Below are 12,273 nucleotides of genomic sequence, written 5' to 3'. Positions count from 1 at the left end.
GTCACATGGAATAAAACGATACCCAATTAGAAAGCAAGCTGATATAAAAGGAAACATAACAATTACAGTCATGGCGCAGCGGGCACAGTCCAAACTGAGTTGGACATCAGAGATGTAAAAAAGCAGTCCATTGCATTAATGCCATTTTTATGCCGGTTGTTCGCCATGTTTGTTTACTGTGAAGTCACATTTGGCCGCAAGAGACACTGCAAGATCTTCGCAAGATTTTCTGTGTTTTCAGCTGAGGGTTGTTTGTGAAGTTAATCTGTGTGTTGTGCTGTCATGACCACATAGCAGTTCTCCACACACTATAGCCCTAGCTTTAAGTGCAGAATGATAAAAAAGTGCATAAAAATTATTGATCCACCCTGGCAGAAGCGAGAAACTCTATGTTTTAAATGCTTATATCTTTAAAATGATAGCACTTTATAGATATATCCTTAAGGAAAACATATTCCTACAAAAACTTTAACTTTTGAAACAGCCTTTATGTCACGTGTTTGTCTGCGATGCCCTAAAATGCTATTTATGTATGCAGCTCTCTAGGATTCAAAACAGCGCTATTATTTCAAAGCTCAAAAATAGATTTTTATTTCTACTACACTACCACAGTTTAATCCATACATATAATGGAATGGTGGAAGAACATGAGATTATGTCTGTAGTGGAGAGGGAATTCTTGCAGCACTCTCCTGTCAACAAAACTGTTGACTCTCACCTTCGATGAAGAGGTGTCACATTCCTGACAGATCCATCCGTAACCCGTTTGTTTGGGTGACTTTTTCAGGGGAGGGTCCAGACAGCCGAAGTGGTAACATAGCAGACACTCGTCACACCTACATGGAAAAAACAGTCAACGTATTAGTAGCGAGAATACATTCAAATGCAGCTGCAGTGCAATCACGCACACACAAACCTCTTATATTCTGCCAAGAGGCCAGTATGGCCCTAACCAGGCCGGTATGATAGATGGTGACAGAGCCATTTGCTGTCAGGTAACAGATGCTTAATAGATTCAAAACACACGGGCACACAACCTCTCACACGGCCTTGTACAGCCACCATAAAACACGCTGCTCGATTGGTCCTGCTGAAATGAGTTTCAGCTCATCTTGTCGATAAATCTCTATAGGATTTTTATTCCAGAGTCACCGTGTCGAGAAAGAAACCGAAGTAGTGTCTTTAGTTATAGGTCTGCTCAACCACCAATCTCCAGCCATACCCAATTTTACGTAAATTGAAAAAAAAACAGTTATCTCACTTGTTGTCCAAGTGCTGTTTAAAGCACAAATGTAATTTCTTTCTCAGTTTTTGTGATAACCAAATAAAACTATTTCAACTATTGCACGAAAAGTAGTTAGTTCTAAACAAAATAAGTTTGTGCACTTATACAAAAATATTTGACCCTGTCTGTGAAATCAAGGTTAAAGTCCCATAATCTAATAATTAGATTAGAAGCATTAAAGATGGATTCAATGTTTGACAGCAGTCATATTAAAGATATTAAAATTATAATTTCAGAAAATGTTTTATATATATATTAAATATATATTTAAAGGGATAGTTTGGCCAAAAATGATATTAAACCCATGACTTACCCTGAAGCCGTCCGAGATGCATTTTTCAAACAAACACATTTTCAGTTATTTTAGAAAATGTTTTAGATCTTTCAGTTAATAAAATGTAAAGTTACGGGGTCCACTCCTTCAATTTTCAAAAAATGTGCATCCATCCTTCACAAAATAAATCCAAACAGCTCCACAATGATAAACAATGGCCTTCTCAGGGTAATCTGCACCGTTTTGTTGTAGAAATATCCACATTTAAAACTGTAAACGAAAATAACTAGCTTCCGGAAACGCTGCCATCTTAGTTGCGTCCGCATTCAAGATGAGAGTGTACGCAGTGGAACTACTGGAAGCTACATTTTTTAGTTTATAAAGTTTTAAATATGGATATTTCTACAACAACACCGTACGGATTGCCCCGAGTAGACCTTTGTTTATTATCCTGGAGCCGTTTGGATTTCTTTGGGAAGGATATATGCACATTTTTTGGACTTGAAGAAGCTGGACCCCGTAACTTTACTGTTTAGCAGCTGGAAGATACAAGAAATTTTCTAAAATAACTGAAAATGTGTTTGCCTGAAAAATGCATCTCGGACGGCTTCGGGAAGAGTAAATCATGGGTTTAATATCATTTTTGGCCGAACTATCCCTTTAATATTGGCACCTGAACTGGAATGCTAATGTCTAACGTTTAATGCATGAAAATGACAAAAATAACAAATCAGTGTTGTAAACTAAAATTACCAACCACATAAAATGTGCAGAATATAAAACTCACAACATTCATCTTGCTCATCTTGATCCCGAAGGTTAGGCACTTCCTTTCACTGACCATTTTGTTCCAAAGAAAAATTATATTTATTAAAAAAAAAAATTATTTAACAGATTATTGCGAGGAACACAAAATGCATGGAGTTTAGCTCTTATTTAACATTCATAAGGTGCGATTGCTGAAGATCAACATGCCCTTCACCCTGCAGTCCATCTCCTCTCTCCTTCCTGTCCATAATTAACTAATTATGTTGTAATCAATAGAGTAGATTCTGATTTGGCAACGTGAATCAGATAAAGCCGATAAGAGCCGGGGAGGTCAATAGGCTCCATCCCCGTCCTCATCTCCATTACTGGAAGAAGCAGCACGGTGGCCTTATCAGTAAGTCCCCAGAATGGGTGGAGAGAGAGAGGGAAACAGGTGCCACTTTTTGGTGACCAGGTAGATGAGAAAGCCCATCAAGAGAGACTTTAGCAGAGCAGAGGTTTGGATTTTTGTGATGTCAGTGAACCCAGCGCCCCGTGACGTGAAAGCCCTTTTCAAACTCAGCATTTGAAATCCGTGATGTGCCTAATTAAAGAACTTGCTGGGATATGGCTCGGTGCTAATGAGCATAGAGTCGTGTGCTTAAGACACCTGTACACCTTCTGTCAACGTCGAACCGCCACGATGCAGAAATAAGTTAACCCGATCGCGTTAATAAGGTTTTCTGGACAATAATGCTGCTTTTCATTGACACAGTGCAATGAGGGCAAACACAGTCCTGTTTTCTGCCTTATTACTTGAATTTAATAAGGCAAAATATAACTAATGCAAAATTGGTCTGTAGACTGACAGATTTTCAAGAAGTTGACTGAAGATCGAAAGCAATAATGCTGGTCCCGATGTTAAGCTGCTGAACATATACTTTACATTGTTTCTGACCAAGCAACCAGATAAACTTTTGAAGGCTTATGGTAAACACTTCAAGGTGCCTTTGAAGAAAGGGAATGAGTCGACTCTCACCTGTAGTTACCATGCCAACCTATTATTTCCCCTGAGCTAGACAAACTCCAACAGGGCAGTCAAAGAGAAACGCTTCCAAGAATTCCCAACAGATCAAAACTATGAAACCTACTAAGATGTAAAGACTCCATCACTTAGTATAATAAACCGGTGACCATGGCTACTCACAATTTAACCTGCCATTGTGTGCCAGACTGTGGATAAAGATAAGTCTAGAGCACAAGGTGGACAGAAAAATGAGCTCTGGAGTCCTATAACATCTTTAAATGAGATGCATGATGGAAACATGATGGAAAACAACCATTGTGATGTGGTCACAATTATAGCAGAGCTTCAGCTAACTAACTACACCTTACAAATACACATTACTTTGCAAATAAATAAATAAATACATATGTAATGAACTATTTTGTATTTAGCTCCTCTTTACAAATAGATAATTCAGGCTTTGTTTATTTAGCTTGTGCACTCATGCAGTACAAAAAAGCCAATACTGCTATGACATACATAACCATAAGTAAATTAGCATACGACTGTCCATGATAAAGAAAAGCGCTATATAAATGTAACAAATTATTATTATATAAACAACAGATCAGGACTAAGACTAATGTAAAAAATGTTTAAAATCTATAGTGACAAAATATTCTTTAATTACATGGGAGAAACCTTAAAGGGATAGTTCATCAAAAAATGAAAATTCTGTCATCATTTATCCACTCTTATGTGGGGTTCATACCAGACGCGTTTGAGGCGTCAAATTCACATCTACTGCGCATAGTTGGACGCTTGAACATTTTGAGTGTACTCGCTTCATTCACATGAAATTCTAGTCATCGAGACATTCACGCGGAAAGTCGGGTCATGGGAGGTGCTTCTGCGCTCGCTTCCTGTAATCACGTCACTACTAGAGCAAGTTCCTGATTGGTTAATGCGGCGTGTTTTTCCACCAAAGTTCACATTTTTCAACTCGCACATTTCCCATTCATGCGGATGAGGCGGAATTGCGTCTACCGTGCTGCGCTATACGCCTCATTCACGCCGCAAGATCTTCAGACGTGCGTCTTCATGCTGAGTTTACACTAACCGCGTTTCAGGCGCCAAAATCGTGGAAAAGCAAGCATTTGACGCGCGTCAGAGGGAAAATCCGCTTCTTGTGGGAGGGGCAAGTGCTATGCGGTTGTCTGTTTGCAAGATGACTGATGTTGATTGTGCATTTATCGAGAGAGTTACCGGTTTGTATTTGGTAACCTTACTATAAGGGGAAAATAAACGGCGCGGGTCGATAAACGTCACATGGATCAAAAGTGAAATGTGTATTACAACTTACCAGGTTGCCCGATGTCCTCACTGACACTCTTCCAAGCGAGGTCCTTTTTATTCCCGTCTCTATAGAAATAAGAACTTGTGTCGTATAGCACCGGGTGACTGCTCACGGACAATATCAAGCAGTCATTCATGTTGAATGAGTGACTCCGGGCGGGGCTGCCACCACAGCAGCAAGCAAGCTCCTGATTGGTTAACGCGGCGCGAAATTCTGCCAAAGTTAAAATTTTTCAACTTGGGCGTCAGCCGACAATTCTCGTCAAACACAAAATGCACAAAAAGCACCATTCGCGCGTACCGTACACAATGCTCAATTCGCGCCTTTCACGTGAGCTAGACGTGCAAATGAGGCGGAAACGCGTCTTCCGCGCCACGCTAGACAAATCATTTGCGCCACGGGACCTCAAGACGCGCGTCAACGCGTCTTCACATTGACTTAACATTGAAATCACTCGCGCTTCACGCCTCTACCGCGACTGGTGTAAACGCAGCATTATGTTGTTACAAAACTGTATACATACTGTATACATTTCTTTATTCTGATCAACATGAAGATATTTTGAGGAATGTTTGAAACCAAACTGGCACCATTGACCTCCATAGCAGGATAAAGAATACTATGAAAGTCGTTTTGGTTTAAAAAAATATAAAGAAATATATGTACAGGTTTGTAACAACATGAGAGTAAATGATGACAGAATTTTCATTTTTGGTTGAAGTATCACTTTGTTAGCAATCAAATTCGCGTCTACCGTGCATAGTTGGACGCTTGAACATTTTGAGTGTACTCACTTCATTCTCGAGTGAAATTCTAGTTATTGAGACATTCACGCAGAAATTCGCGTCATGGGAGGGGCTTCTGCTGCTTCGCTAGCTCCCTGTAATTATTTCCCTACTAGACCAAGTTCCTGATTGGTTTTCCGCCAAGTTCAAACCGCGCCATTTGCGCAGGTTTGTAACAACATGAGAGTAAATGATGACAGAATTTTCATTTTTGGTTGAAGTATCCCTTTGTTAGCCATCAAATACCTCTATCCATTATGATATTCTAGCGGCACTTATTTCACAAGCTCAATATAAACGGTAGATACTGCTTGTGCCTAGGCATGCAGGGTTCCTGTTTCTAATCCATATATTTATTGTGACAGAGCAATGTGAAAATGGCTCGCCCTCGGCGACAGTCTGTCAACTCGAAGCTGCTTCCATTACATGATCCCCCTCGGAAGACACACAGAGAAAGAGCGCTACAGAAAGATACCCAGCAGTATCCTTACATCCCATTATACCTCGCAATAAAAGCTGTCTTTTACTTGTTAGTGTTATTTAACAAGACTTAATGCACTTCTCTTTCATTATTTTGTACATAAAATAACTGTTAAGTAAGCCCACATGTCAGCTAGCCGCACATGAGATAATATTACAGTATGGGAATGGTGGCTTTCTTTTAATTTCAGTTTAAAGGAAAAACAAGAACTGATAATTACCTCAGGCAAAAGCAAGATGACAAACACAATTACAAATCTAACCACAAATGCTATTTTTTAGCAGACGTGTGGGCAGGTTACAAATACAAATGCACACAAAGACACATGCCAGCAGTGTGAAACACACACACACACATATACAGGGGCTGAGCAGGCATATCTGTGCAAGAAAGGGGAATTTAAATCACCCCACGGTTTCCTTGTGAAAACAAGACAAATGACCAGGAGTATGTGTGTGCTGCGCTAATGAGCACACTGCTATTGTTGCACACAGTTGCCGATTGATTTCATATGAATCTCCCACTCTAGCAAATAAAGAAAGAGTATGAGACTCCCTGGCTTCCTGCGGCGGGAAAGTTTAGGACCTCCGGCAGCCACGGGAGGCTTGCGTTTTATTAGTGGAGTGCGCCCCGATGCGCCATTTGCTTCTTTAATTACTTTGCCTTAATGAACCTTTTGTAACATTTGTTGTGTATCACGGTTTAACATCTTCGAATTAAAACACTGCTCAGTGATGCAGACCCAGGCAGAGAGACAGGCAGATGATTATGCTTAATTGGAATTTAAATTGACAATACCCAATCATCATAGGAGGTTCGACAGGAAGTAACCTTTCAAAATGATTTTTAAATTACTCTCTTTCATGTACAGAAGACTAAAGAGAAAGATGAGAGAGAAAACTAACTAGTACAAATTTGGCCCATTGCTTGTTATATGTAACGATGGCAAATCAAATTGTTTTATGCTAAATCATGCTAGCTGCGTGCTAAATCATCTTAGCATCATGCTAATTTCATGCTAACATCATGTTAAATTAAGTAGGCTGCAGGGTTTCTGTATATGCGTAGATCAGTGGTTCTTAATACCATTCCTTGGGCCCCCCTTCCAGATGTTTTAGATGTCCCCCATATGAAACACCTGAAGGGGGTCGCACACCGGACGAGAAGCGCAACGCCAATCCATGAATCTAACAGAACACATTATTTTATATGAATGTACTCACACCAGTGGTGCCTGGGAATGTCTGTCCGCTGTGGCTCTGGACACTGCTCAAATCCCTTTTGCGCCACTAACATAGTTTAACAATAAATAACATCATATTTGTCCCAAATCGTTAGCGATTGGCTGCTAATGTACAGTTGTGTTCAAAATTATTAAACCCCCCAATGCTGTTAAGGGTTTTAGGGAATTTAGTGTACATTTGTAATTGTATTCAGAATGAAATCCTACAATGACTTCTTAAAGAACCATATGCAACTAAAATGACATCAATTGGTTTTGTAATATAGTAGTAAATGTTTCTTTTGTGAATTCTTCATTGACACAATTATTCAACCCCTTAAAGAACTACCACTCTGAAGAACAGAGGTTCATTGAAGTGTTTTCAATCAGGTATTGAAAACACCTGTGGATGTCAGGGAACAGCAATAAAGCCTAATAAGCACCAATTAGGCAGCTTTAAAATGACTGTGATACTCAACTCCTTCTAAACATTTACTGGTGTGGTTACAAACATGGTGAAGTCAAAAGAATGGTCCAGGAAGACAAGAGAAGAGGTGATTAATCTTCACAGGAAGGGCAATGGCTATAAGAAGATTGCAAAGATGTTAAACATACCAAGAGACACCATAGGAAGCATCATTCGCAAATTCAAGGCAAAGGGCATTGTTGAAACGCTTCCTGATCGTGGCAGAAAAAACATGCTAACTGCGACTGCTGTGCGCTATCTGAAGCGTAGAGTGGAAAAAAGTCCCCGTGTGACTGCTGAGGAACTGAGAAAAGATTTGTCAGATGTGGGTACTGAAGTTTCTGCTCAGACAATACGGCGCACCCTGCGTACTGAAGGCCTCCATGCCAGAACTCCCAGGCGCACCCCCTTGCTGTCTCCAAAGAATAAGAAGAGTCGACTGCAGTATGCCAAAAGTCATGTGGACAAACCACAGAAGTTTTGGGATAGTGTTCTGTGGACTGATGAAACAAAATTAGAACTGTTTGGGCCCATGGATCAACGCTATGTTTGGAGGAGGAAAAACAAGGCCTATGAAGAAAAGAACACCTTGCCTACTGTGAAGCATGGTGGGGGGTCAATCATGCTTTGGGGCTGTTTTGCTTCTGCAGGTACAGGGAAACTTCAGCGTGTGCAAGGTACCATGAATTCTCTTCAGTACCAGGAGATATTGGATGACAATGTGTTGCAGTCCGTCACAAACCTGAGGCTTGGGAGACGTTGGACCTTTCAACAGGACAATGATCCCAAGCATACATCCAAATCCACTGGAACATTTTGAAGTGGCCATCGCAGTCACCAGACTTAAATCCGATTGAGAACCTCTGGTGGGACTTAAAGAAAGCAGTTGCAGTGCGCAAGCCTAAGAATGTGACTGAAGTGGAGGCTTTTGCCCATGATGAATGGGCGAAGATACCCGTAGATCGCTGCAAGACACTTGTGTCAAGCTATGCTTCACGTTTAAAAGCTGTTTTAACTGTAAAAGGATGTTGTACTAAGTACTAAGATTGAATGTCACTTGGGGGTTGAATAAAACTGATAATGATGTGAGCACAGAAAAGACATTTGTGGTTATTTCATTATAAATGTTATGTTATATTTGTCTGACCTACACATGCCTCTTTGATGTAATTGTAAGCAGGATGACTGAATGATCAAAATCAATGTCAAACCGGCCAAAACAATCAATTTCAGTTGGGGTTGAATAATTTTGAACACAACTGTATATTTGCATTTTGAATCACTTGGTAAACTAACAACAACAACAACAACAAAGCAAATACCCAACCACACAGAGGTGCTTTAGATCTTCCACGTCATAAGTTGGCAAGTCACCCCATTCCTCCACGGTTCTTGCAGCACGCAGGCATCGACTTCTATCTGCTCTGCACAGTGCCCTTACAGACCCCGTCACAAAGTCCTTGATGTTATCAAAGCAATTTGGGTCCGCTTTAATCATTGGGAAAATTGAGCTGCTCGTTTCTCTCCACCCCTCCAACTCTCTCCTCCGATCTCGGACGGAATCCAATCACTCATAAGAGTGTCTATTGATTGATGTAATCTTATTGGGATGTGAGGTGAGGGGAAAAACACGATTGATTGCTTTTGTCTGTGACACATGTTGCTCTGGGCTAGCGATGCGTATCTCCTTTCATCTACTGTTTAATCTCTAAGAGGAGTTCTTAGAGACCCCCTGGCAAGCTCGGGCTCCCTCCCCATCGTCTCTCTGGTTTCTCTACGCAGGGTAAAAGCCCGGTGGCTCTGTTGCTTGATCTCTTCTTATCCTTCCACTTAGAACTCTATTTCAGCCCGTCGCTCCTTTAAAAGCCTGAGAAAGTCAGTCGGGTTCAGGGCAGAGGGCCTTCATCTACGCAGTCGTTGATTAGAGAGATAACGCGTGACAGCTCTGTTTAATCAAAAGATGTTTTAATACCACAACGTATGACTCTAGATCCGACTGGATAAAAGTGAAGAGGATAGATTTAAGTAAAACAGGCTCCTGGCTGGTGTGCGTGGAGTTTTACGGATCATTATTGCAGCAATCATCTTGTATTTTAATGAGACACAGACAATCACCAACATCACACGGATTCCTAGAACATTTAAGCCTGAATTTCTTAGGGAGATAGCAAACGGCAAACAGTACAATCACTATTGTGATTTATATCAGTTCTAATTAAATTTATATTGGCTTTTTATGAAGACAGGTCTACACTGATCTCACCAGGCAGATCTCACGAGAATTCGTACATATTTTACGATGTGGCTTATTCGTTTCAATTCAAAGTAAATCATACAAAAAAGTATGATTATTATAAAAAACAATAACGAATCCAACACGGAAGTGACTTAAACTGCGATTTATTGACTGGCCGCTAGAGACAGGTTCCAAAAGTGAGTCAATTTAATACCCCCCCCAAAAAAAAATGTTTACAGCCTGGTGCAAGAAGTGTTCTAGTCTATTTATAGCTGTTTTTGCCATTCATGACAACTGTGAGGGGGTGAATTCTTTGTAACTCATCTGTTTAAAATATTTTAAGCCTTAAAGTCTGCATAATTAAGGGTGTGGACACGTTGAGTGACAGGTGGATTGCTGCTGGTGTCACTATACTATTGAGCTAGGCCGGGGTGTGGTTTTAGCAACCAGGCACCTCAGCTCCACTCACATTCCACCTCTTTGGCCATTTTCGGTTATGTGGAAGGGACGAGCAGTGACGTGCTGCCAAGATGGCGGTGGCCGGCTCAGCCCATTTTGGGATTAAAAAAAGGCTCTTTAGTAACCTATGGGTGACATCACCGACACCTACATCCAATGTTTTATACAGTCTATGCAACAAACAACTTATGGTACATGCTATATCATCTTGGCATTAAACATGTCACAATGTTCTACACTATGACAAGAAGTGTAACCACATAGAAGAGTGATCCAAGTGAAAAAAAGCCCATCTACAAGTATTTATGTCATTCTGGCCACAAAATTTGGCTTGGGTCCTTGGGGTATTGGATTTAACGGAATGGGATCACCTGCCGGAGAAAAAAAATAGTTTGATGGCTTAGCGAAATAACAGCACAGCTCCCCATAACAACCCACACAATTCATTGATGTCTGTGACACAACTAGTGTGGACGATTACTGTCAAAGATTCAGATTTAGGGTATATGGGATGCTCACATGTATGCAATATAGCCTTGGGAACTTATTATGAACACTGTGAGGATGTAATGAAATATCTCCCATGTCATTCAAGCACATAGAACTAGTTGACAAAACAAGTACAAAACAAGGAAACACTGCTATACTTTCGATAAAATATAGCTAAAATAATCTTTCAATGCCAAAATAAAGACAGGATTATTTTGTAAATGTTTGAACATGTAATTAAAGGATGTGATAAGGGATTACACTGCATGGCAATTTTAACTGGCTCTTTTGTGGATTAACGTCCTGTGAGTAAGAGCAATTTTCACAGTGACCTTAAGAAACTCTTCGGTTGTAGAACCTAAATCTCTTGAATAATACTGATAACTATGTTTAATAGCTAGCTATGCTGCTGCACAGAGATGCATAGTAGAGTTTAACATTATATTGAGTTTTAAACCAAAATAATGTTTTAAACTATGTTGTGAAAGATGTTTTAGTTTTGCATTCCTTTTTACCTTCGAGTATGTTAAGTTTTGGCGACTACACACAAAGTCACCAACATCCACAAGGCATTTGAACCATTCAACCTGATGTGTAGTCTTCTCCAAGCAGACCATAAAATAAATGCCTCATTCTTGTGCCGTTGTACCAAAACCATTGTACTACATTTACCTGGATTATGAAACGGTTGGGTATACAGGTGTTGCAAAATGAGATACTGACTTTAGAGACTCTTTAGATCTTTGGCCCCGAGCTCTCACCCATATGGACAGTACAAACACAGCAAATTTATCACTTGGGTCCAGTGCAATTACTTGGGGAGCCACCACGTGACAGGGATCAATAAGGCACAAGGCACTCGGCCATTGACTGCCGACCATGACAAATTGCCCCCGTGGCTTTTTGTGAATCCCTTCTATTGAGAAAGTGGATTATCAGCCTTTGTGAGCCTCCCTATTTTTGATTTACTGTTGAGGTGGGAATGGTATTATTAAGAGGCCTTTGTTTTACAAGGAGGAGCGGGCCCAAATCTAAAGTTGGAGCGGCAGATTAATGCCGTGATAGAGTAACTCCTCTTTATTATCTCATTACCAAACGGCTCACTCATTCATTTACTCTTTCTTACTTAACGGCAGGTGGGGACACCAACTTTCAGCAGTGCTGGCCAGCACTTTCAGACTTTCTCAACGTAGTCAGTAGGGGGCCACAGTGTGTCAACTTCTCTGCAAAATTCCTGCACTTCTATACGGCTGACTGAGGGTCACTTGTGTGGTTTGCCCAAAGCTGGTTGAGGTTAAACCATTTGGGACAGAGCTGATTTCAGATCAGCTGTTAAATGCAAATTTCACAGTTTGATCACAGTGTCCTAGAGTTAGCTCAGCTTTTGGACCCAATCCAGATATAGTCTGCTTTGGCACCGGCATATGCAGTCTACAGTCTTCTACCAAGCTTTTGTTAATTAGTTA

General features: G+C 40.5%; 1 protein-coding gene across 2 annotated transcripts in view; it reads right to left on the bottom strand.

Moving 5' to 3' along the window:
* phf14 (PHD finger protein 14) overlaps positions 1 to 12,273 on the bottom strand; it is a 94,164-nt gene that overhangs the window by 22,959 nt on the left and 58,932 nt on the right. For both annotated transcript variants that reach the window (XM_055219605.2, XR_008648159.2), the window contains one exon: positions 719 to 836. In XM_055219605.2, coding sequence (XP_055075580.2) covers positions 719 to 836 — 118 coding nt within the window. Of the gene's footprint in view, positions 1 to 718; positions 837 to 12,273 lie in introns of those variants that run through there.

This window comes from Misgurnus anguillicaudatus, chromosome 20 (assembly GCF_027580225.2).
Source record: "Misgurnus anguillicaudatus chromosome 20, ASM2758022v2, whole genome shotgun sequence".
NCBI lineage: Eukaryota > Metazoa > Chordata > Actinopteri > Cypriniformes > Cobitidae > Misgurnus > Misgurnus anguillicaudatus.
Note: the sequence above shows the minus strand (reverse complement) of the source record. Positions and strands in the feature narration are given on the sequence as shown.